The following is a 27,537-nucleotide window of genomic DNA, read 5'->3' on the forward strand; positions in this document are numbered from 1 at the left end:
TGATGTTTTTTGTGTCTTTAGCCGTGTGGCTACCCCCCCAGTGGACAGCAGATGGGCACGGTGGCAAGCCGGCCGAGCACAGTCCTGCATCAGCGGGCCAATCAAAGCCTTTAGCCTCCCTCGTGGCCCTGTGAGCCCCATACCAGTCCTGTGCAGGGATTTAAAAGGGATTCCACTGAGTGGGGGGTAATGAAACCAATTCCCAGGGGCACTGAGGGATAAATGAGCTCCCACCATGTTGATAATTAAAACGGGGTTGTGATGCTGCCACAGACATCTCTGCGTAGTTGACTGGATCTCATGGCACCCCTGAGCCTGTACTGGCTGAGCCATGTGCAAACGGAGGGCCAAATTAACCTCCATTTTTTTACATACACGTTCGTTCTGATACATACTCAGCGTGGTGATTCTTCTCTACAGTGACTCACAATGCACAGCAAGTGATGTGCACGTCAGTGTACACTTTCACTGTCTACTGCATGGATAGTGTTACCGACATGGCCGTAGTAACGGCTGGTTGTGTGCCTCGCTCTTATGAGATTCACCCCTCATCCAGAAAACACAAGGGCTTACGAATGCCACTTTCAATTGTCTTGCTGCATTTTGTGGAACAGTGTGAGAGATTTCCTCGGTTCTGCATTATTATCTCCCGTTCCGCTCCAGTCTCCAGCCATGCTGTACTGTCTGCTGTAATTCATATGGTGCCTTTATCAATGCAGTGAGCAGAAAAGGCGGCCATTTTGTCTAAATCCAGATCTTTAAGAAGAGCACAACTATAGGAGGATGGATACACAATGTCCTCACCCTGGTAATCTGTTTTTTTTTTCCGACAGTCAGGCCTGAGAGTCGTTGTGCTGTTCTCCGCTCACTCTGCTCTGTGGAGTGATAATCCTGTGCATACACTCCTGTCCTCTTGCCCTCTTTCTCTCGCTTACTTTCTTTCAATTTTTCTTTACATTTCATTATAGCTTTCAATTTCAATTTGCATACATACAACATAAAATTACAATACAATTTAATGTATTATTGAAAAACAAAAGCAACTAGTACAGTGGTGAAAACAATACAATAAAATAATGAATCAGAAAGATTATACAGCTGTAAAAATCCTTTGAAGGCCCTGAGTGGCCATGGTGTTCTTTTTTTTTTGTATTGGCTTCTCTATCTTGCCAAGCAATGCTTGCTGAATCTATACCTTGTCAGAATTTGTCCTTATTTAATATCTTTTACAGTTGACAAGTAGTTTGCTGCAGTGTAGTTTTTTTTGTTTGTTTTGTTTTGTTTTTTTGTTGTTTGGGGGGGGGGGGGTCCAATAGCACTCAGGATGTTTTGTGTTTTTGTGTCCCAGCAGGTCATAGTTCTGTTTTTATTGCCACATAATTTGGTTTACTCTGATTCTCTGTGCCTTGATGATGCTGGCCTGAGGCTGCTTGCTGTTTGTGAGTGATTGCAGTGAATATTAGCTGGTGAAGAAGGTTCTTATTTCTGCCGAGCCATTTTAGAGGCTTGTGGTGGTAGGAATGGGGATGACAGTTTTTTTATATGCGTGCCCCAGTGCACTTGTTGAGTAACATTAATGTTAGCAAGAAAGCATAATATGCACTGCACCATACAAAAGTACGTATTAAAATATAATGTCTGAAATGCTGAAATGTATTATTAATTGATATAATGTATTATTAACATAATGTACTGTACTGTATGTAGAATAAATGTGAAATGGCATCTGCCTTTTTAGCTGTATTCAGCAATATTCAAATATTGTATCCTCTGGTGGTATTATTATTATTATTATTATTATTATTATTATTACAAAATTATATAACATACATTATATAACAGAAATTTATACACAATAGCCAGCTTCAATATCTATGTACTCTTTGAAAAAATTCAAGTTTATTCACAGACATTTATTATAGTAATAACTGCCTACAGACTGGTATTATTCTCTAACCCAAAGCTCTATGTATGCTCTAGCAGTTGAGTAAGTGCTTTTTTCAAGTGAGATTTCCCAGTATTGGAGTGCACTCAAACTGGTCTAGTGGTTAGCTAACATCCAGTACAAGGTATGTCATAATGGAGGTGGTGTGTCTCCACACATTAGCACAGCATTGCAGTATTCCCATCCTTATCCTGGTCCTCAGTACACATCGGCGCTGACCTACGATGGAGTGATGGTGATGGCGGAGGCCTTCCGAAACCTCCGCAGGCAGAAGGTGGACATCTCCCGCAGGGGGAACGCAGGAGACTGCCTGGCCAATCCAGCCGCCCCCTGGAACCAGGGGATCGACATGGAGCGCACGCTCAAGCAGGTGATGCGCTGAGCGGGATGAGAGAACGAATGGGTGGATGAAGTAGAGGGGAGGTGTTGGAGAGGGAAGGATGAGAGAACAGAGAGGAGGCTGCAACCAGATAACGCTGAAATGCTATATGTAGTCACACTGCTGATGCATTAGTGCCATTATTTGTGCAAGATGTAAGGAAGCCAGCAGCCTTACTGATAGTAATCCTGAAGCTGTTTTTGAGCTTTTTCAGATGAACAATTTTTAAATTACTTGCATCGTGTGTGGATGACCACATCTACACACACATCATTATTTCAATCTTTTGCGGGAAACTCAAGTAGGCTATTCAGATTATGATACTGCCCATGTAAGCATCTTATTCTGCGAAGCAAAACCCGGGTAAGCCCTTATTCCGAATATACAGACTCCATGTAAGGTTGGATTTTGTTCTAGGCATAGGGCGCCATCTGTCTTGAGGGGGCAACCAAAGATTCCATAATTGCACCAATACTCCCCGCCCAATGCCCCCCTGCATAATCGGAATATGACTCTAACTAGACTTTGGAATATGGTGTGCATGTAAACATGGACAGTGATTCAATCTATGTTCTGTGATAGACAAAATTGTTCAAACACAACATAGAAACATTCATTTTTCAATCTGTTCTTACTGCCACTGTTGTCTAGGTGCGACTCCAAGGGCTAACAGGAAATGTTCAGTTTGACCACTATGGACGTAGAGTCAACTACACGATGGATGTGTTTGAACTGAAAAACAATGGGCCTAGAAGGGTGAGTTGTCCACTGAACCGCATGTCTCTTAAACATGTGGGGTTTCATCAGATTTAGAGGGTCACAGCTCTGAATCCAACCAAGGGCTGCAATTATCCAATAACACATTATCCTTCTGAAACATAGCCGAAGGGAACTAAGAACAGAAGACACATTTAGTAATTTTTTACTAAAAAAGATCTAATTTTAACTGCAAACTGGTGTAAACAACCTGCAAGTCAAAACCAATACTACATTTCTTAAATAATTAAGATTAACAACCTGAGAGAGAGACTGACCCACATAGCAGACCTATCCATAGAATACCCAATTTCCCCCTCCAGATTAAGTATTCAAATTATTGTGTGCACACATGTTATGTCATATTGGGTGGCTTAATTAAGTACACTTACTGATTCACTAATTGTTATCTTAAAGGGAAAATATGAAGCATTGGAATATGAGCACTATTCAGTATCATTTCTTGTGATTTAAACAGGCCTGCTGATTAAGGGTGATTTTGATGAACATATTCCACCTACGTTTGTCAGGTGTCAGGGCAAAGCACATGTAGATCTGTAGTGTTCACAGTCACTGCAGTCTTACACCACGCCACCCCAGCAGTTAGCAGGTCCTGTGTGATGCTACATGTTTACTAAATGCCGAGGCTCATTTGTGGAAATGAATACAGGCCCCGGGGCAGGGCTTTCAAAATGGCACTGAATAACTCACTCTGATTGGCCTGTCATGGCTAGATTTGTGCTGATTGGTCAGATCTCTCTGTAAAATGCCAATGTTAGCTAGGCTATTGTGAATACATATTGCCTACACCCAGTCATTCCTCTGTCACACACAGGAGTAAATAAATACAAAACATTACATATAATATTACGTACAATAATATAACATACTGAAAGCCAAGGAGAGGAGTGATGAAGAGGGAGATCATGAGGAAGGGAGCCTCCATCGATCAGCAAGCAGAGCAATCTTGACTCCCTGCCACACCTCCCAGCTCTCAGCGGGGTCCCATCAGGACAGGAAGGCATTTTGTTCCTTGAGGAGATCAATCACAGCAGGCCCTGCAGATTACAAACCACTGTGGACATTACGTTATCCCCTGCCTCATATCAGGCTCCTGCCAGCTACCACTGCCTTATAACTTCTATGAGTGTGTGTCCTATGACACACACACACACACACACACACACACACCCTTAAATGTCCCTGTCTGCCTTAATTATTTTCAGCTTCTTCCTAAGACTCAAATTCCTAATTACATTATGTCTTATCTCCAGATCGGTTACTGGAACGATGCTGATAAACTGGTCCTGATTCAGAATGAAGTATTACTACCCAATGAAACTTCAGGCATGGAGAACCGAACAGTTGTTGTTACCACGATAATGGTAAGCCACCCGCACGCTCTCTTGTCCTGTAGTTTCCCAGGCTCTGGCTCTTTGGTGGTAATGTGACTGATATTAGCTTGCTTTGCAGTGTGAAACCCACATCCGCACACTCTGCCTTTATTTATTTGCTCATCCATGACAGACCACTTTGCTCAGGAGCACAAATGAAGTGTTCCCCACGGAAGCAATCAAACGCGCCACAACCTAGGTGCGGGTCCATTTCCCGAGGGCTTTACGCCGCACTTGTCAGTCTGATAAGAAAGACATGGTCTGCACTGTATTTCAGTACATTTCACAGCTTAACACACTGGGGAAATTAAGCAGTTCAGTTTCATCATGTTTTTCAAGCTTTGCTTTGTTTTGTTGTTTTTTTTCTCTTTATTTTGGATAGTCTTGTTCCTATTGTAGAAATTCATAATGAAATAATGGAGGGAGAAGGAGCGTGTGTTGCATGGTATTGAAAAAATGTCCCAGTTTCCTTTTTTCTTTGAGTGGAGAAATTTAAGGGCACGTGGAGAGTTACGCTTCAGTCGAATCCTCCTCTTTTCAGCCCCTGGTGAAGAACAACCCCTTTTTCAGAAACTGATCCAGAAACGGACAGAGCCTCCAATCGGGGGGTTTATGAATGTGTTTCCGCACACCTGCAGCCAGTGGCACAGGCCCAGCTTTGCGGGAGAGAGCTGCTGAGATGGACTGTACCTGTGACTGCGCCTCCTTCAGGCCGATGAGGGGACTGGATCTTTGCTGTGTGAATGTGGCATTTCCTACACCCACAAGGGTGACTGACCTCTTGATATGAAGCTTCTGCAAGGATATTTTTTCCCCTGTTCTACCTTTTCTTCATTCCTTTTTATCAGACAAACATCTTACGTGTTGGGATACAGCTGTGAAAGTAGACTTATTTGTTGGAGTGAGGTGTATTCTAACCAAGCATGGATTGTAAACTTCAGCATGTTGAACTACAGTGGCTGCAAAGATAATTCTGACTACACAAATTAATTTCTCAGAGTTAATTATTCAAACTTTCATTAAAAACACAAGACATCTTATCTCAAAAACATTTGAAATCCTCAATTGCATTGGTGACAAGACCACAACCAGTGTTACAGCTAGATGAAGCTGGATGTTCAGTGGCATTAAGTCTAAACAAGCCTCTGAAGTGTGTTTCTCCATTTTTTAAAAATCCTGCCAGGTTTCCTTCTAACATTAGCAGAGTGTACTTATGGGTACTTGGCTTTGCTTTGTATCTAATAACACACTAAACATGGTGCCAAATTCATGAATTCACTCTCAAAGCTCTTGTGCCTGATTGCATCAGCATAAGGGCATTGTCTTTTTATAGTGGCTACAAGGACACATTTGCAGTCTTGATAAGTGATTTGCTCTTCTTAAGTAGCTGTCTTGCTTGTAATATTTTTCAGCTATTATTACTTTTTTTACCTGGGATATGAGCATTGAAAAATACAAAAAGATTATGTGTGAGCTTTTCGTTTTGCACAGGCAAATGCTATTTTTCATTGTCATGTTTTGGGTTATTTGTGAATAACTAGATCAAAAACAGGCAACTCTTGCTTTCTGTAATATCAGTTCAATTTAATATATGTTAAATGCTAACCAATGCTATGTACATTGTGATCTCTCTAGTTAAATGAGAAGTTTCCAAAATCTTGTTAAAGATCTGCCAGTTTCTGTTGGTTCCAGAGTTTCCAGGCTGTAGTATGAAAAATATATTGTCGGTTCATGAGATAAATGCATTTAGAATTAAACATAAATATAAATTAACACTGAACATCTAGTGTAAACCAAAAATTGCTCTTTTTTCTCTGGTGTTTCTTCATTTTCACAAGTATTGGATCATCTGTAAAATATATTGAGCAAATATCATTTTACTTTTTTATGGGTGGCAGTGTAGTATATTCGTAGGGAACTGTTTCATTAAACTATATACTACTAATTTTACATGACTAATCAACTGGGAAGCATTTTAAATTTTAAAGAGTCTCAGATTTTAAGGAATATAACAGTTTATATGGGAAACTAGAAGTGGAGTATAGCAAAGTTCAGTTGACTGTTAAAATAAAAAAAGGAGAAATTTCATAATTTGAAGTATGTCTGTGAAAAATGACAATTGAACTGTTAAAATGATTGTAATATTTTGGTCTTTTTTAATTGGTAAGAAATAAGGAGTGGCCTTGTATTATTACTACGGTGTTTATGAATGGCAGGCAGGTTTATACTTTTTATTTTAAAACTGGTCATGCACTCATATTTTTTTTAATTTGCTGTTGTTTTGAATTAGCAGTCATTGTTACTGTGGTAATATGAAATGCTTTGTTTCTTCTTTTTATTCAGTTTCTCACTGCAAAGTAAATGCTTTTATCAAATGCCTGACCAATGCCAGAGCATTGCAAAGGACGAGTCACTGAGCACAGTCTTACCCAATTATAGCCATTCACTTTGAGTGGTGAACGGTGGATGGTTTGAAATTGCTTTTAATTCAGCCTATTAGAAAAATTTGAATGTTTATCTGCACTTTTTTAACAAGCCCTGTGTTGTCATTGTATTTCTCAGACTACAGCTTTAGAATGAAAGGTTGAACCCCAAATGCAGCATCATTGTGGGAACTTAGTGCTTTTGCTGGTGTCTGTACAGGATTATCATTGTGTGTGTGTGTGTGAGAGAGAGAGAGAGAGAGAGAGAGAGAGAGAGAGAGAGAGAGAGAGAGAGGCACTTCATGTGTCACTCTGAATTCCCTGTTGTGGTTTTCGGATCTTTATAGCTGGAAGCGACTGATTTAATTGTTGTAGAAATGTCGTGTAGTGGAACCCTGCTCAGCTGTCTCACCCGGGCCAACTGATTCATCTGACAGCTCAGCCTGCGGTTTACACAAAGGGGAGCGAGATGTCAAAATGCACTGCTGTTGAGCTACTTTATATATATTTGGAGTTAACAAATTTCCCCTGAAAAAAGCACTGTGGTTACATTCATCTGTTGCCTTGCTGGGTAATTAAGAAAAATGTATTTTAGACTGCACAGTGGAGTTAATCCTGCATTTGCTTTTGGCAGCTGCTGTGAAATGACTTTGCGAATATAACTTGGCTTTTGCTATCACTGCTCAGCAGAACGAACAGACTGTAATTACTGTCTCTTCCCTTATGCCTTTATCTGTCACACAAATATTGAAAACTTGACTATGCATTTTTGCAATGCCTTTTCATGGAAGAGCTTACTCTCTATATATACATGAGATTTTCACTCTGCAAAGCTGAAATGGTATGGACAAAGTGGGATGGTTTTAAATATTTTTAAAATGCATTGCTTATAGACTGAATAATCGTTATCACTCTGAATTGGTCGTGATTTTTACACAGACTTTGAATTTATAAATCTTGAATGTACTTGAGAAATGAAAGTTTGGTACAAGAAAAAGGAAATTTTTACCATACCTGTAAGTACTATACTTTGTGCATTGTACTTGTGCAAATTTGTGTGTGTGTGTGTGTGTGTGTGTGTGTGTGTGTGTGCATGTGTGCGTGTGTGTGCGTGTGCTTGTGTGTGTATTGTGTAATTTGTGTATAAATGTGTTTATGGGTGTCAGTGTTGTTAGTATGTTTTAAAATGTATGCAATTAAATTTATTTTTTGGGGGGCTGTCAGGGAAGCATAATACAACTGTAAAAACCAATAAGCATATTCAGCCTATAATTCTGCATCACAGTTTGAGTCTGTCTTTGTCATGCAATATTTTCTATAGGGACAATACTTCAGGTATATATAAGGCAATATTGCTTGAGGGAAGATGAATTCGTGTGCTTGTTTAACATTGAAAAATCTAATTTGCTTTGCTGTTTTCTATTGGATAGTCAAACCATTTATTATTTATGGCAGCATTTATTCATTTAAATATTGTGTCATAACACAAGTGTTAGAGTACTAAACAGGAAATGTGTGTGATGTTGTTCACTGCCATCCTTGGTTTACCTTTAAAATATGACCTTATGATTCTAAGTGAGGAGTACTTATCTGAACTGAATATATAATAACAACATCAAATCAAATGCACTTTTATGGCCAGATCATCCTATTTAAAGACCCTATGAGAGGAGATGGATTGACAGCAGGTGCTGGCACAGTTGTTTTTGACCCCACTCGTAATCAATTCTGGTTTAATCTACTTCAGATTCAGATCAGCTCCCCTCCTCTTGCATGCAAACTAGTAGTGTAACCGGATGGCTTGAAGTGTGTAAAATATTTTTGTTGGTCTTCAGGCATGTTGCAGTCAGCCAGGACCTTTATGAGTTTTTTCACTGAATTCTCTGCTGGTTCATGTAGGAATACTTGTATGGAACAGATGGCCTTCTTCAAATGGATGGTAAAATGGACTGCATTTATATAGTGCTTTTATCCGAAGCGCTTTACAATTGATGCCTCTCATTCACTAGAGCAGTTAGGGGTTAGGTGTCTTGCTCAGGGACACTTCGACACGCCCAGGGCAGGGATCGAACCGGCAACCCTCCGACTGCCAGACAACCGCTCTTACGTCCTGAGCTATGTCACCCCGTAAAAATAGTGTACAATATTTGTTATTTTTAACATTGATTAAACCATTGTTCATCTCATACTGAGGATTAAACCTTCATTGTATTTTTCAGCACATTTGGTTTCCTTAACTTCGTAAGTACTATGTCTGTATGTTATCTCTCATGCTGTCTTGGGCTGTCTGGGTCCATTGTTGGCTGTGAGCCATTTGAAGGTCAATTTGATCTCCTTTGGCATCATCTGGTTGTTGCAGGAAGGTCCATACGTGATGCTGAAGAAGAACTGGGAGATGTTTGAAGGGAATGACAAATATGAGGGTTACTGCGTAGACCTGGCCTCTGAGATCGCCAAGCACATCGGCATCAAGTACAAGATTTCGATTGTGCCTGACGGCAAGTATGGTGCAAGGGACCCGGACACCAAAATCTGGAATGGGATGGTCGGAGAGCTTGTTTATGGGGTAAGGGATGGTCGAGGATACTAGTACACACGGTTAAGGGCTGGTCAAGGGAAACGTTTACAGTATGATCACAGGTACTAGTGAACAGGGGTAAGGGGTGGTCAGGGAAATAGTAAAAGGGTAGTCAGGGGAACTGGTGCAGGGTGGTTGAGGTGATCAGGGGTACTGCCGTAGACAGTTTATGGGTGATCGGGGTACTGATGTAGAGAGGTTAGGGGTGATCAGTGTTACCGGTGTTATAAGGTTAGGGGTGATCAGGGTACCGATGTAGAGAGGTTAGGGGTGATTAAGGGTACTGGTGTAGAGAGGTTAGGGGTGATTGGGGGTACTGGTGTAGAGAGATTAGGGGTGATATTGGGTACTGGTGTAGAGAGGTTAAGGGTGATATTGGGTACTGGTGTAGAGAGTTTAGGGATGATATTGGGTACTGGTGTAGAGAGTTTAGGGGTGATATTGGGTACTGGTATAGAGAGTTTAGGGGTGATATTGGGTACTGGTATAGAGGGTTTAGGGGTGATATTGGGTACTGGTGTAGAGAGTTTAAGGGTGATATTGGGTATTGGTGTAGAGAGATTAGGGGTGATCGGGGGTACTGTTGTAGAGAGGGTAAGGTGATTGGGGTACTGGTGTAGAGAGGGTTAGGTTAATCAAAGGTACTGCTGTAGAATGTTTATGGGTGATAGGGGGTGCAGGTTTAGAGAGATTAGGGGTGATAGGGTTACTGGTGTAGAGAGGGTTAGTGAGGCTCATGTGTATTGGGCAGCTGGTGGGTGGTATAAGAGATTTCCATAGTTCTGATGTATATTACTTAAGGAAAGTTATTTACAGGTGCTGAAGGGGAAAGGAGGGGTGGGTGTGGGAGTAGTGCAGGTTTTTGTGAATATCGGTACTCAGGGAACATCATTCACATACCTTCTTTAAAAGGAGGACTTGAGAGTAGCTGTTCTTATTGCCTGTGGCTCAACAGTTCCTGTCAGCACTTTACTGCTTACAACCTTTCTTTTTCCCCATGTGACAACACTTCTGAGGACACTTTTTGTTAAACTGTTCCTTCCGACTTTCAGGCAATGTGTTTTAATGCATATACTGTGAGACTGTCATCTTTCAAATTTTTGCTGCCGAGGGCAAACTTGTACTTCTTTTTTTATGTGTCAGTCGGCTATTATAAAAGTTTAATTTCTTTCTTGGATTAATTTTGATCTTCCAAGAGCTGAGGCAAGAAGAGAAATGTAGCTACGTCACAAGTAATCTAGTTTGTGGATTTACAGCAGAGCTGTATATGCACCCAGACTTCCAGGGCTGTATCCAATTTCCATCTTGTGCAGTAAGCATATTTCCCAGAATTTATTATTTAATTTCTACTTTAGCTGTGAATTAAGTTTTTTGGATTAAAGTGCCTTGGTTTTAAATGTGAACAGGCAAAAGATTGTTCAATCACAAAATGCTAAGAAGTAGGCAGAATGAAAGTGAAAATGTGCTTTGTCCCCTTATTTGTCTACCACAATTAGTTGAAAATGAAAGAAACAAAAGATTCTGACAGGATTTCCAATACTTTTGTTTCATCAAAATTATTATCAAATAGCTGCAATGAGAGAATTTACTAACATGGTTTGGCTACCCTGATTTTTGAATGCAGTTGGCTTTTTACACTTTCTCCTGTCCCTCCACCACACCAGTGTCTGTATTTATGAGACTTACCTGGTTAAATAAATAAAATACAAATGTATGAAGGGCAATCGGTCATATTTTCCAAGCATGGCTGCATATAGGTTTTTTCAGTCTGTTTTGGCTTTGTCTTTTTCAACCGATTTCCCTTCAATGGCTGTTCAACACATTTATCATCCATGACATCCACCCTGATAGAGTTCACTGTGGTAGAGTAGGTGAAGCGTCTTTTTCCTTTAATGCTGCTAGACTGTGGAACAGCCTGCCTCTACAGACCAGAGAGCCACCAATGGTAGCTCGTTTTAGAAAACATATCTTTTTGTCAGCTTTTAAGTTGATTTGAGTTGCTTTTGTTCTTTTTTTACCTTTATTACCTTATTTTCCCCAGTATAATTTTTATTTGAGCATTTTAAATATTGTTTTATTTTTTTGTAAAAAAAAATAACATGCACGAAATATGTTATAGAAATAAAGTGTATTATTTTATTTTCGTTAACCATTATTAAATGCATTACCCCTGCGACAACAAACAGTAAATTATTCGAAATATATTTATTCAGTAGGTTTTTGGTTGAATTGCTCATGTGTTCCAGTTTTTAAGTGGTGTAAAGAAACTTAGCTGACAATTCTCTTTCATCTTTGCAGAAAGCAGAGATTGCAGTGGCTCCTCTGACCATCACGTTGGTGAGAGAGGAGGTCATAGACTTCTCCAAGCCCTTCATGAGCCTGGGCATCTCCATCATGATCAAAAAGCCCCAGAAATCCAAACCGGGCGTCTTTTCTTTCCTGGATCCTCTGGCCTATGAGATCTGGATGTGCATCGTGTTCGCCTACATCGGCGTGAGCGTGGTGCTCTTCCTGGTCAGCCGCTTCAGCCCGTATGAGTGGCACACCGAGGAGCCGGAGGAAGGCACCGATGGCGAGCCGAGCGACCAGCCGCCCAACGAGTTCGGCATTTTCAACAGCCTTTGGTTTTCGCTGGGCGCCTTCATGCAGCAAGGATGTGACATCTCCCCAAGGTGAGTTTTAAGCTGATTTCTGTTTTGTGGCCCAACAAAGATTCCATGGTGCACATACGTTATTTCCCTTGTATTTGCTTCCCTGAAATAATGAAGGAAATAGGCCATGCAGTTTACATGCAGTTCCACTATCTAACTCCCAATCATTATGTACTAGTTGGTGTGTACCTTGTATATACCATGTACTCACATGGAATTTATACACACCTTGTAGACATACATTATGCAATTTATATGAACCTTTTAATGTAACAATGTTTTAATATGCATGAGATTTGGTGCTAGCAGGCCTTTATGGAGTTTTACTATCCCTACTATTGCTGCATATTGCTTTTTCCATTCAGAGGTTTTAGTTTACGTACATTTCAAATGCACTAAGAAGGGAAAGCCTAGCATACTTTTAGAGCACCATGTTACACAGCCTTAGAGTTTCATTTATTGATGACCTTGTTTACACGTTTAGTGAATAATTGATGACTATCAAGGTCATCACTGCAGGAAGGCAGAAAAAAAATCTGCCAGGGAGTTTCAGAATTTTATACTGACATTGAGCTGTACTCTGGAGAGCATTCTGGGAGATTTACATCTGAAAATCATCCAAGGGCATAGAGAGTCTTATGATAATTATTCAAAGAGTGAGCAGTGGCTTTTATTTTGGCAATGTGTGTCTGTTGATTGCCCATGTCATGGAAGCCTTCTCATGCACTGTGGGTAATGTTCATGGTGAGCTTTTGCAGATCTGTTCCCGTGCTTCTCCATGCATCTGAACACTGTGACGCTTTCCTCTTCAATCTCATGCCATGACTGTAGTACACTGTGGTTCTGAAAAGCCGTTTGTAGTAGTCGTGTATCCTGCTGACGATCCTCTTTTGTGGGGTGTGGCTGAGGGGTGTGGTATGAGGGGTGAGGGGTCAAAGGGGCCATTGTACCCATCACAAAGGAGCTGTTTGTGTGCATTCACACCTATCTCACAATTCAACACTGCAAAAAATCACTTTGTCCTGCCAGATGCTGCCTCATTCGTCTTTAGTCTTTGATGGCTTTGTTTCATCACTTCCTGCCAAACCAGGTCCAGGGCCTGTTATACAGTGCTTCATCCTTTTGCAGTTGCAGCATGCATTTCCTGTTAGAGCTCTAACATTTTTCAGTTCTCCGAGGAAAAAAGCGACTGTATTTTTCAGCCCTCCCAGATAAGTGGTCACTCAAATGGCAGGACAAGGAGAACAAAGGAACAAAAAAAACAGACGCACAAGGACTCCAAGGTACTTAGAGCACAATCAAAATAATAGTGCCGCCTATTTGTGTTCTATAGCTTCTCCACAAAGGGGCTATAGCGGACCTATGATTTTGATTAAATTCAATGAAACATTTCCATTTAGGTTTCACGTGTACAGAGACTCATTTGTATATCCGTGCATAAATATGATAAGGACCCCAGTCAGCATACAACTTTCAATAAATAGCCCTTAGGTGCTCTTGCTCTTGTTGTGTGCTGCCTGGGAACAACATCCTCTCAGCTTTGATATTCCGCACCCAGCCAGCACTAGACCATCTCTCATCTAGACCGACTACTGCTACGATGCAATACTGTAGCACATTGATGACGTCACTGCGATGCTACAGTAATGTTGTGAGAGCGCCATGTGTTAACATGGGCAGCCTGTGTGAATGTCACCTTATTCCTAAAGATCCTGCGGGCATGAGAATCCCTTACAATAAGGGACGGAAAATACTACAGGTCAATCAGCTTGCCCTAAAATAAATTTGCCAGAAGACATGTGAGTGAAGTCGAGGTAACCCATACTTTTGAATCCCTGAAACACACTGTTTCTGTGGTCCTGCTGGCTGGCTGTGGTCCGATGGTGAGATGTGTCTCTCATCCAACAATCAGTCGCATTGCATACGTTGTTTATCCATGGAGACAGCCCTGCAGCGAGAGTCTTTTGAACATGGTTGATTTTATTTTGTCTGCTCTCTGACTGTAGACATAAAAGACATTCACTCTGTCTCCTGAGGCATCCTCTTCCAGGGCCCCAATGTCTGTTTGTTTGCTTTTTTCTGTGGAGGAGGAGCTCACCCAGGTAACACCATTTGTAACCGGAAAATAATAAAATCCTGCAGTGTTCCAGTGCTCAATACCAAGAGACCCTTGTCTACAGTCTTGCTGCCAAGCCCCAGTCCTGGGGTGGCACTGTCCAATAGAGTTTTCGTTTTTTAAAATCTCTGCACTCTCAGACTTGGGAGGAGTGGATTTATCGATTCAGCCGAGATTATTTGAATGGGAGGGGTTCTGTGCAGGCTGAATGACAGGCCCTCTGGGGATCACTCTTCTCAGGTGTCTGTTTTTGATCTTATGTCTGTCCAGAGATGATCATTTATTCATCTGAAATAATATATTACCTCTGTGTGCTTGATGCTGTCAATCATTAATAGCACATACTCATCACTAGTATTCCATACTCATCTGTAGTAAGAATAATTCACTTCACTCAGATTAAATGCTTGATAAACAATTAACATTTAATGGCGGTAATTTGTCTCATCAGTGTTCATACTCTGGTTAGGCAGGTGAAGGGGGGCCTGTCCAGAAGGCTGAAGAAGTATCTAGTCAATATAAAGAGTACTTTACCATTGTCCATGTGAAACATGCTGATAGTGATGGTACATCAGTATACCAGTGCAGGTGCCCTGTTTCTCTCAGGTGGTCCATGATCAATTTCTATTTGGAGGACATAATTCCATCATGGGGCGAAGATGCTTGAATTCATTAATTCAAAGTAAGACATGTGAAGGAATACATGGAGCTGAAAATCACTTTTCAGTTTGATCTGCTTTAATCTTCCCTCAAGATCAGTCTACCCTGCATCCTTCCAAAATTAAATCTCACAGCTAAATTTGTTCCAGCAAGTCCATCCAAGTCTCTTTGAAGGAGTTCAGTGGTGAATGTGAAAGTATTGAGAACACTAGGCCGTGTCTATCTTGGCTGTGACTATGCATAACTAATACAGCAACAGGTAAAATGAAAACTGCTGAAGTGAGGTCAATGCTTACAATTTAAAATAAATCCATTTTGTGTTTTTTAATGTATTTTGGAATGCCTCTGCTCACCATATTCCTTTTTCATTCATTTTCACAGTTGATATTGAACTAGATGTACAGAGAGATACTGTACATGTTATAGTGTGAAGGTTTTAGTGAACTGAAGCAGTTACTATGGGGAACAGAACTCTTACGGTAATCCTACTGATCCAAAGGGCTCGGTGAAGCCCAGCTGAGCTAACACGATGGAGTGCTGAGGCAGTGGCTCATTTCGGAGTCAGAATATTTATGCTAATCTACGTTAATAGCCATGGGGCCCAGATTCCTGCTGTCCTGTGGTTGTTTCTTCTCCTGTGGGAGAATGTGACTGTTAGAGCTGATGCCAATAAGGTAATTAATTGCCCTGTATGTGTATCTCCAGTAACAGTAGGTCTCCTTGGAAACAGAAGAGAAGAGAATTTGAGTAAATGGGCACAAATGATTGCTCTAACTGGGGAAATGTCCTTGCCTTCATAGGGTGGATGAATCTATGTGTCAAAACTTTACATTTGTGGTGGATTCCACTGAGGTCCCAAGGACATGTTCAGGCTTCTGTCTCACTGATTATAACTTATGTAGTGCCCAAAGGATGATGTGACTTGTCTGAGCTGTGTGCGTGTGCTCACGTGTGTGTCTGTGAGTGTGTGTATGTGTGTGTGCATGCATATTTACTTCTTTTCTCTTCCCTTCTATCACTTCCTGGTAATACACAAGACCCCATGTTTGAGCTGCTACCAGCTGTAGTACATCTTACAATAGTGGCTCTGCTGTGCATTGTGGGTGAAAGCACCAGGGAGCAATAACACTGAGTGAAATGAGAGATGGCATTGTTCTCTACTGATCCGGGGAACATTCAGCAGATTAAACCTGTTGTAGAGAGTGAAGGATGTAGAAGCAGGAGTTATCAGAGACAAAGGATGAAGGTGTCTGCAGAGAACAATGACTAATGATGCTCATTGTCTGGTCTAAAACTGGGTTTTAAACAGCAATGGGCATATTCGCTCTTCTGTCACACTGTTGTTGCCAGGGCCTCCAGTTCTGCCATAATTCTCCCCACACAGACTGTTCTTTTATCAAACTGACCTTGAAATGTTTGCCTTTACAACAGTCTTTCCCCACCTCATTGCGACTCAAGGACACCATACCATTGGCGGTGTTCATCTACTGCTCTTTAAAAAATAATCTGATCTGTCCACAGTCATGCAAGATTTGGGTTTTGAGGGCAATTCTCTTCTTAAATCAGTGTTCTTTCATTTCTCCCCTTTTCTGAAATATGAATCCAGGATTGTATTCCGTGTAGTAGTAATGAATGAAAGGCTCAACCTGAAAAAAGCAACCTGACAGATTAGAGATGATTAGATTAATTTGAGAGACTGCTGGGCACTGTATCATAAAGAGACAGAAGAGGGTTTGTAGGAGAATGAGAGAATTGAAAGCAATTTCACGCAATAATACTTTCATACAGCAAAAAGATTTTATTCTTCTCGCTCTTAGTATGTGCACTGAATTGGAAAATCGGGCGGGTGTGACTGGCCCGCTCCGTAATCACATCAAAATTAAAGTTTAAAAATACCTCTGCTTGTACTGAAGCTCAAATTACTTTCCCGCCATGCATGGCCAAATTGATTGCTAGATATTCGGTTCTACATCAGAGAGGGACAAAATCACACAAATACTGTATTAAAGTCTTATGGGTCCGCAGTCTGCCGCGGGAGTTCTGACTGACGCTTATTTTGTCTACTTCAAGGTCAGCTCCCTCTCTCTCTCTCTATCTCATTATATTTACGTTACATTTAAAGTTACGATACTGCATCACAGGGCGACATGGTGATGCAGTGAATGGTGCTGTCACCTCACAGCAAAAGGCTACAGTGTTCAAATCGCCTAGGTCCTTTCTGTGTGGAGTTTGCATGTTCTCCCCATGTCCATGTGGGTTTCCTCCCACAGTCCAAAGACATGCAATTTTGGTTAATTGGAGAGTCAATTGTGATGGATTGATGACCGGTCCAGGATATATTCCTGCCTGTCACTCAATGTGTGTTGGGATAGGCTCTTGCCCCCGCAACCATGACCAGAAGTTTAGAAAATGGATGGATAGACATTGCATTACACATACATATACATACGGCAATGTACACATAAAGTGTGCATTATGTTTACTAACTGTATGTAGATATTATCTGTCCTCAAACTGAAAAATGAAAAACGTGACAGAATTTGCACAGTGTTTGCTTACACAGACATGTCAGATTGGAATGTAACTATGTCAGAGGCCTCAACAGGTTTCACCACTACTGCTTCTGTACATTTTACATACACTGATCTTGTTGCTTTGTTTCAAACATATTCAACGAACTGTTACCTGGAGAACATGTACAGGAGATCCCCCTCTTATAGTGTGATATTCCCAATAATTCCAGTTGTGATCAACCTATGCAGACGGGCATTATTAAAAACTTCAGGCTAAACGTTATTCATTGCAAAGGCTTTTATGGCCTTAAAGTATATATTTTCTGACATGAACATCCCATTAATTAACCATTGACCAGTGCATAACTTAAACATGAAATATCGCCAAATATTGGCATCACTCCCCTTACAAATGCCTTTGGTGAAGGGATCACAAAAATCTGCTGTTTTATAGCATTAGTTTTGGTAAGTCAAGAGGTGACTTTGAAGCAGATATCACCTTGTAAGCTTCAATAGCAGAAAGAGTGTGATTGTTTATTCCCTTCTTTAAAGCAGAGGTCATAAGTTAATCTGTCAATTTGTGTTATACAATGCATTTCAGTTATCGACAGTTTAGCTGCCAGGCTGTCTGCTCTGTCTCTCCCAACAAGGCCATAATTAAATGTGGTTTAGTTTCATAAGGGAAGATGATTGGCAGCTCCCTCCAGGAGGTGATCCCCTGTCTAAGCTGTGCCTTTCCTGTCTGCGACTGTTCTCATGGATCCTCATGCATTATGGATAAAGAAAATAACGCAATCAGAACACCACCGCGGATGAGGATCCTGCCGTTTTACGCTCCCTCCCCCACTGACTAAAGCGTCACTCATTTACTGCACTGTTTATTTTTAACACTAGTGGCACCAAGCCTTGATTCCTCAGCCTTCTAGCTTTTTCTTTTTTTCCCAAATGCATAAAATTGTGAGCAGTTTCAGGCTGCAGTATCTCTCTAACATGTTAGTGGGAAAAATGACAGGAATGTCATTTGTCATTTTAAAAGTAAAGAACACTCCAAATAAAGATGTTCTTTGGAGTAAGGGTCTTTTAAATGTGGCAGAAAGCATGACCAAATAAATATCAAGAAAAACCAGAGGCACTCCTGTTCATGACTTCCTGTAGGGTGGACATAACAATGAGCCTGAATACAACAGCTAAGAACACACTTTGAGTACACAACATTAGGATCACATGCTGTTATTTTTGTAAGGCCCTGTAATATTAATATGGCTGCAGCTTCCTCTGGTGAAAATGTTTTGTGTGCTTCATGTCTGCCTTGTTATTATTAATAATGATCATAACCATGTGTAACAGGCTGTTAAAATATTTTGTTTTGCGTCAACAGTGTGCTACAGAAATATTATTCTACAGAGATGCCATCCTAGCTCATCACAATTCTGCAACAGAATAGACCGAAGCCTGAAACACTGCAAAATTCTTTTACCTTGTTATTCGTGTGTTTGTACAGAAATGGTGTGCCTTAAGACTTCTTTCAGACATAAAGAAAGAAGTGAAGAAATCTATATGGGTGCTCAAATATTTTTTGTGAGGCTGGCAAGTTATAATCTTGTCACATTTATTTGTTTCTATAAACTGAATTTTGACACAGCAGGTATAGCAATATGCCTGAATTGTGGTGTATACATTAATATATGTTTATGTACACAGTGCAATGCATACGTTTTTGGACAGTGACACAATTTTTGTTGTTTTGATTCTGTATTTACATTGGATTTGAAATAAAACAGTGAATAGCTGAGAATGTGTACTTTACCCACATGTGAAATGTTTGATCACTATCTAAAATTTTTAAAATATCTATATAGTATTCACATGTTGTGAAAGTGCAGATTCTCACCTTTTACTAAAGGGTATTTTAATACATTTTGGTTTCACCATATATACATTTCAGCACTTTTTATACTGTACATAGCCATTAAGGGTGTGTACGGCTTCACAAGTATTTCTGATTAGTCAGTGTGTTCAGTTGCTTCTTTACTGCAAGCATGAGAGCTTTCAGGATCTTGATTCCAGGCTTTTGATTGCCTTTGGAGTCTGTTATTGGCTTTTGTCAGCATAAGGACCAGAGTTGTGCCAAAGAAAGTCAAGGAAGCCATTATGAGGCTGAGAAGAAGAAAAAGAACAGAGCCATAGGCCAAACCTTAGGCTTACCAAAATTAACTGTTTGGAACATCATTAAGAAGAAAGAGCTTTGGAGAGCTCAGTAATTTCAAAGGGCTTTCAAAGGCTAAGGAAGACCTCTTCAGTTGATGACCGAAGAATTCTCACCATAATGAAGAAAAGCCCCCAAACACCAGTCCTATTCTGCTGCTGCTATCAGCAGCTATCATTATGGTGCCCTGAAATGCAGGCTATGAATTAAAAGTGCTCTTTATTTCTACATGGTGAAACTTAAGTGTTTTGAATCACCCTTTAATTAAAGCTGAGAATGTGTACTTTAACCACATGTGCGTTGTTTGATTGCAAATCTAAAATTGTAGAGCAGAGAACCAAGCATTATGGAGCTCACTGTATATATATAGTTTGCTTTATTTCAAAGGTGCTATACATATACCCATACACATTTATTAGTTTGTATAAATGGTATAATTGGGAGACATCTGGGAAGTGACGTATCTTACTTGATAGTACGATGTTGCCACAGAACACTCTCACTTCTCTGTGGAGATCAAACTCTCTCTGGCTGACCTTTAGTCTGACTGACTGCCCATTCACTGTGCACCTGTTTTTCCTATATATAGTCACTGAAATAAATAAAGCTAGTCCAGACACAATAGCAAATGCAGGGGAACTGTCTATGATGTGGTAAACCTGATGGAAACTCAAACTATTTTAATTCTTTATCAGCCATCATTGCAAATATCAGCCATGTTGACAAAGTGACTGTGATGTCATGTCACATTGGTGTCAGTGTCAGTGTATCTGGCTAAGTATCATAAAAGCTTGTGTATGAAGTGCAGTACAGTATTTTGGTCAGTGTGGCTACAGCCACAAGCACACAGACACACGCACACACACACCTTTTAATCCTCCCCCAACCATGGGGTGAGTGGGTGGTGGGACATTTAGCAGGAATTTAATTCATAGCTAAAACACTTCATTCCCAGCTCCCTTTAGCAGAGAAGAGGAGAGCATGACTGATAGTTATTTTGTCACTGTATTTGTCATTATGCAGCTATTACCCTACAAAGGGCTTTTTTGTCCCTATTTCTCATACAGTGTACATGACGTATGAATACATGGCACCAAATAAAATCAGACTAACACGTGGGTTTAAATAAAATGTGTTGTTGCACTCCTGGGGTTCTGTTTTTCTATCTCTTTGCTGCAAGCAGAAAGTGCTTAAATAGCTTTATTTGTCGTTTTGATGTTTCTACACACCCGTCTTGTTTTGGCAGTGAGGATATTTCCTCTCTTGTTTCCTTTGGCTCAGTCGGGAGCTGTCACACTCTCATTACAGAAACAGAAAAGAACAGCCCTACTTTCAAACAAAGGCTTCCATCTCACTGCTGTATACTGTTTTATCTCTCCAGGTAGACAGAAAGGGTTTGTGCTTTTGTTTTCTGCAGTTTTTCCCATCTTAGATAGAGGTGATGATGGAAGCAGCTCCTATTTGTGTATCATAGCTTCAGGGCTCCTCCTTGTGGCAGTTATGAAAAGTTCAAAGTCCAGTGCCTTCGCAAATATCAACACCAGGGGTGCCCAGTTTTATCCAAAAAGGGCCGATGTGGGTGCAGGTTTTTTTTTAAACCCAGGACTATGACACCTGTTTCAACTAATTAACTAACCGTGGTCTTCAGTCAATGCCTTGATGAAGGCAGTGTCTTAATGCTAGGCTAAAACAAGAACCTGCACCCTCATCGGCCCTTTTTGGATAAAATTTGGCACCTCTGATCTAGAAAAGTTTAGCTGATGAATTATCCACTGAGTTGTTATTCATCAGCCCCAAGTTTGATGTGACTGAGCCCTTCCCCACTTGCCTGTAGGTCTCTGTCTGGGCGTATCGTTGGAGGCGTGTGGTGGTTCTTCACCCTTATCATCATTTCCTCATATACGGCCAACCTGGCTGCCTTCCTCACTGTGGAGAGGATGGTGTCCCCCATTGAAAGTGCTGAGGACCTGGCCAAACAGACAGATATAGCATACGGGACACTGGATTCTGGATCCACCAAAGAGTTTTTTAGGGTAAGTACCACACTGTGGTCACACACACCCATAAAACACTTCAATAGATTCAATAGTCTGTTGTTTACAGCTCACTAAACTGAAGTACACAGTATACATTTCAGAACAACAGCAGCATTTTTTTGAACCAGATTAAATGAAATGTGATTAGTGGGAGTGTGTGTGGAGGGGACACGATGAAAGTCAGCCGGGGAAATATATTTCAGTGTTTGTACTTTTTAATTTTGTTTTCTTTTGTAGTGTTAGCTGAAGTAGGTTGCTGCCTCTAGAGTCATGATAAGAGCTAGCTTGTTTAGTTCCCTGCGGGATCTTGGTTCTTTACACAGTGAATTAATCTTTTCCCTCCTTGGAAGCTGCACCATGTGGTTACAGAGATTGTGGGTTTGATGTGCACTAGGAAGCTTTACATTTAGTGATTAATGCAATAAATTATTGGGCTTAGCCGCAGAAGGACTGGGCATTGGGACATTCTGCAAATCAGAGGGAAAAAACCATTGTGACCCCAAATAATACCCACAGCAGCCCATATGTTTGTTAAAACAAAACTAGGATGCAGAATAAGCTTGATTCTTATTCTGTATCACAAGAATCCTTTCGCATTTTATTGGTTAAAAAGAGAAGATGTTTTGAAAGTTATGATTTTTTACAAAGGTGGTAGTCTCCCTTTCAGAAACAGAATATATGTTAATATATACTGACAATTATATACAAATTATACTTATTATTACTGCTGTACAATATTGCAATATATTACAATATGTTTATCATCACATTTTCCAAAAGTCATACATATTGACAAGATATTGCAGTATATTCCATTTCTGTTTGGGTTGCCCTCCTGTCTGAGAACCGTCTGAGTTCTCCCTCCTTCACAGAGATCAAAGATTGCGGTTTATGAAAAGATGTGGGGCTACATGAAATCCGCCGAGCCCACGGTGTTCACCAAGACCACGGCGGAGGGCGTGGCGCGGGTGCGCAAGTCCAAGGGGAAGTACGCCTTCCTGCTGGAGTCCACCATGAACGAGTACACGGAGCAGAGGAAGCCCTGTGACACCATGAAGGTCGGAGGCAACCTGGACTCCAAGGGCTACGGCGTGGCCACGCCCAAAGGCTCACAGTTAAGGTGGGTGGAATAGTATAACAATATGCCATGTGTTGTTATCTTACTCCACCCTCCCTGATGTGCCTGCCTTCTCTCTCACTGCCAATCACATGTGTTGTGTATAGATACCTGTGCATCTATGGAATGGTATCTGCTTCCTTTCAATTTTTTTAATTTACAGAACTTCGTGCAGGTAACTATGTATTCGTGGGTGTCTGCTTTTCTTGAAAGAAAAATGTATGTGTTTCTGTTTTGCCTTTGTTTGGTTTTTTCTGTATTGAATATAACTATCTGATGGCCGTGTAAATGTGCAGCATAGTCTGTCGCTGCCAGACTCTCATTTTTCTATGCCACATGATGGAATTTACAGATCTACAGGAGAACCTTGCTTACAGGAGGACAAAAATTGAATACACCAAAATTGTTAAATGAAACTGTTAAATGAGAAAAAGGGACAGATGACCATGGAAAAAAGAGAATAGGAGAGAGTGTAGAGTATCCGAATGTTTGCTTGTGTGTACGTGAGTTCAGCTAGAATGGAAAGCAGTAGCTTCTTGTTGCAGTAAAAATAGATTATCAGTCGTCATCTCTGTCTCTTTCGCTCTCTGTTTTCTAGTTCCCAGGGGACTGTAATACATGAAGCAATATTAATGAGTGCAACTCCTGTTAGTAAATCCCTCTGAAGTTGCTCTGTCGAAAGAGAGCCTTAGCAGACACTGCAGATCTTACATGCACAGTATTGCCCAATATTTTAGCAAGAAAAGCCACTGACAGAGGACAATAGTTCTGTCCACCAGTGATTTCAGGAATTATAGTTTTCTGTCAATTCTATTTCAAATAATAGTCAGTCTTTTCTTCAGAGCACTTACGTGGCCATGAGTGTGTGGCGTCAGACTATGGCTGTTCATTTACACAGCGACAAAAGCACACCACTGTTGAAATGAATTAAATATGACATAATGAATATTTCTTTTTTTCTTTTTCAGTTTGAGATGCTTCCTTTTCTCTTTTCTTTTGTTGTGATCGTTTTTGATGTTGTTGCGAAACAAATTTCAGTGTGTGCTTTTTGCTCTGTGCAAACATCTCTTGAATCCAGTCTAAAAAGTGCTTATGAGTGATAGATATACATTATCAGTGACCCATCAACCCTGATTCAGTGTGATTGGCTGTGTTTTTTCAGATGACTCACCATATTCACTCAAGAACAGCAAATAAGACTCACATGAAACACTGAAATTGGAAGTATAGCAAAATAGTCTGTTTATTTACTTTGGGCACACTTGATATGTTCCCATTGAACATGTTTACAGTGAATTGCAATTGACAAGTTCACAGGGTGCAGATGTAGGAAGGTTAGTTCATGCAACAGTGCTGGAACAATAGAATCAAGGCTAATTCTGGGAGTAACTTCTGTGTAATGTTGCTGTTCTGCACCACAGACTTCCAGTTAAGCACATCCTTGGCTGATAGAAACAGAAATAAGTGAGAACATGTGGGTTTATAATAACAATACATTTTTTGATTTGTAATATATTTTGACATATTTTCTGTTCAAGCTCTGCACACAGATACTTACTGCAGTTGCCTTACGAACAGGTCTTACTGGTTGTTGTATTTGTGTATTTTGTATAATAGACCAGAGAAATCCCTGTTAAGTTCAGACATAGCAGAGTGATGGGTCACTGTGACATTGTTCTCTCAGACTCAGTGTAAATCAGAGTAAATTTAACATTTAATTTGAGATATCATACCGGTGCTGTCATAGCACTACATGAGAGAGCACGTAAATTTGCGCATTGATTTGCAACCTTGCCCTGACAGCAGTCAAAACGTCTGTACTGGTACAGGCATTTAAGTGTAGAGACTACTGCAGAGATTATCCTTTGTGGTTCTGAAATAAGACAGCAATAGAGTAAAAAAACTGCAGAATGACTGAAAGCTGAAACTGAGGGAGTTGAATCAGAGTATGGAGCACACTTGTAGAGCTTTCCACCCCTGTCCTTTCTTTGTTCTTCCAATTGGATGTTCATATTCTGACAAATATGTTTTATCGTTTCAAGAAGTGCTGTTAACCTCGCAGTTTTAAAACTGAACGAACAAGGCCTGTTGGACAAATTGAAAAACAAATGGTGGTACGACAAAGGAGAGTGTGGCAGCGGAGGCGGTGGTGAGAAGGTTAGCCACTATGTCACCAAATGCGGGTAAACAGTAACCATGGTAACCAGCACATCTGCCATGACGACACCTGTATCCCACCCACGATGGGCATGTAGCCCTAGAAAAATGTTAAAAAATTCTGAATAAAAACAAGAGGAGAGCAATTACTGTCAAAACAGAAATATTAGCCTTCACGGTACAATGTGCATGCACTCAACTGTATATCCTTAAAATTGGGGATTTACAGTCAATAGCCAGTGGTATTAAATTATAAACTGATTTGATACTGTCATTTATAAATATTTATATTAATTTTCATCTCTTGTTAAAATATAGTCAGCAGTGTTGGCGATTTTAAATGTTAAAAAACCCAAACAAACGAAAGGCTTCAACAAAAGCAACTGGATGTGTTTGTTTGCCAATAATTCTGCGTTCACAGTAATTGCCTCCATTTCTTCCCAAAAAGGCCATGGCAGCATGTGCCTGTTACCTTAAGTGATGGAGCAGGTCCCACTCACATGTCTGCAGCTCCCACCCCCCAGTCTGAGAGCACACAGACATGTACCCACAGTGGGGCCTCTGCTCCCTCACTTTCCAGTACACTTGCCATGTTAGCTTTAAATGAATAACATAAAATAACATGATATATGATGTTATTTATGTTATTTTCCACGTGGTGAAGAACGCCCGTAAACCTTGCCGTATTGAAACTGAGTGAATCAGGCGTCTTAGACAAGCTGAAAAACAAATGGTGGTACGATAAGGGGGAGTGTGGACCCAAGGACTCGGGAAGTAAGGTCAGTCTGAGAGCTCACTGTTGCACACACCCAGACACAACCCCACAGGAAGTGAAGGCCACTATACGCACGGCAACTTTGTGGGCAACTGTTGCCAGCAGGAGTTGCCTGGCAACAGTTGCCAGTAAAGTTGTCGTGTGCATCGTGGTATTTAGACGATGCAGTTTGTGTGTGTGAGCCTGAGTGAGCGAGAGAGAGAGAGATAGAATGAGAGAGAGAGATAAGAATACAGTATCATCAGGGATGCATGAACACTTTTTATGCATACATATGTAGACATATGTATAGAATATAAATATACTTGTCATATGGATAGTACAGTCATCACTGCATTGCTGTATGAGTATTGTCCCAACAGAAGAAACTTAATTGATATGCATAGCACTTCACACCATGGTTGCATGTGCTTCCAAACAGTTCTGCAATTCATTGGAATGGGACTATCTATCACTATTTCCCCTATGCATTTTAGTCATATTCAACAATAGCAAACTACAAATGGTTCAGCATGACCAATTAAAATGTATTTACTCAGATATGTCTTTATGGCATCTTAAATTAGCTCTGAATTACCTATGTGCTGAATTGCAACCTTAGACCAACATTTAATGACTCATATTTTAGTCCATAAATTCAGAAGTTGTTTAAAACACTATAAGGAAACACCAGCACTGAGGAAAAAGTTGTAATAACATGAAAACTTTTCTATTTATGAGAAATTACCAGGAGCAAAAGCATAGCAAAGTCATGCATTTCACAAGTAGAAAGTGGAAGCTTGTGTGCCTCAGGAAGTACTCACTCTTACCGTCAACAAAGCTACTTTTTTAAAATTAGAAAACAGTATTAACAGTAGCAGCACCACTACAACTGTTTTACAAGGCTGTTTTGAAATTGTGTTTGAGTGTCTGTGGTGTGTGTGTGTGTATGTGTGTGTGGTGTCTGCAATGTAGTTTGTGTGTGTGTATGTCTGTGCAGTTTAGGTTGGTTGTGATTATGTGTGTGTATGTGTATGTGTGTGTGTCTGTGCAGTTTGGTTTGGTTATGTGTGTGTGTGTGTATGTGTGTGTGTGCCTGCGTAGTTTAGTTTGGTTGTGTGTGTGTCTGTGCAGTTTGGTTTGGTTGTGTGTGTGGTGTGTGTGTGTGTGTATGTGTGTGTGTTGAATGTGGTCTCACCACTCCCAGCCCCACTGATGGCTCTCTCCGTGTGTTTCCCCAGGACAAGAGCTCTCAGGCTCTGAGCCTGAGCAACGTGGCCGGGGTGTTCTACATCCTGGTGGGCGGGCTGGGCTTGGCCATGCTGGTGGCCCTCATAGAGTTCTGTTACAAGTCCAGAAATGAGGCCAAGAGAATGAAGGTGGAATCGACTGAACAAAATCTTACCCCCAGCCCCACTCCCAGTCCCTGCCCCAGCCCTGCACAGAGCACCCAGAATTTAGCCACTTATAGAGAAGGTTACGACGTATATGGATCCGAGGGCGTAAAAATCTAGGGGTAGGACTTAGGGTTTCCTATAGTAAGTGGGGTGGTGAAAGTTCTCGTGACGCAAATGTGTGATGTAACCATGTGGCCAGTGGTACAAGCTTCTTATTTTTCTTTCTTTCTAGATGTGATGTCTTTTATTTAAATTGCTTCCCTTTGCAGCTGTCTGCGGCTAACTTGGCAATTGTAGATTTGGTTGCGTCTTTTTGGCTGCAGATTATGTGTATGTTATTGTCATTCACAGGCACCTGCATTGCAATCAGTGTGCCCTCTAAATGGGCTACAAATGAGTATTTGGGGGTGGTGCAAGTGTGCTCTTCTTAGGCCTCAAGGGCTCTTCTAAATTCG

At 40.7% G+C, this 27,537-nt stretch overlaps 1 protein-coding gene across 8 annotated transcripts in view; it reads left to right on the top strand.

Annotated features, from left to right (window-relative positions):
• LOC118235738 (glutamate receptor 4-like) overlaps positions 1-27,537 on the top strand; it is a 70,253-nt gene that overhangs the window by 39,659 nt on the left and 3,057 nt on the right. The window contains exons 7-15 of one of the 8 annotated variants that reach the window (XR_004766909.1): positions 2,148-2,315; positions 2,976-3,080; positions 4,355-4,465; positions 9,257-9,463; positions 11,774-12,147; positions 21,456-21,654; positions 22,530-22,777; positions 24,817-25,710; positions 26,927-26,943. Coding sequence is in view for 6 of the 8 variants with exons in the window: in XM_035433472.1 (XP_035289363.1) it covers positions 2,148-2,315; positions 2,976-3,080; positions 4,355-4,465; positions 9,257-9,463; positions 11,774-12,147; positions 21,456-21,654; positions 22,530-22,777; positions 24,817-24,931; positions 26,927-27,199 (1,800 nt within the window). In the remaining 2 variants the exon portion in view is untranslated. Of the gene's footprint in view, positions 1-2,147; positions 2,316-2,975; positions 3,081-4,354; positions 4,466-5,015; positions 8,960-9,256; positions 9,464-11,773; positions 12,148-13,328; positions 13,410-21,455; positions 21,655-22,529; positions 22,778-24,816; positions 25,711-26,926; positions 27,224-27,537 lie in introns of those variants that run through there. The other 7 variants (XM_035433472.1, XM_035433473.1, XM_035433470.1 and 4 more) reach the window with 7 other exon arrangements.

The sequence above is a fragment of the Anguilla anguilla genome, chromosome 9, assembly GCF_013347855.1.
Source record: "Anguilla anguilla isolate fAngAng1 chromosome 9, fAngAng1.pri, whole genome shotgun sequence".
In the NCBI taxonomy this organism is placed as follows: domain Eukaryota; kingdom Metazoa; phylum Chordata; class Actinopteri; order Anguilliformes; family Anguillidae; genus Anguilla; species Anguilla anguilla.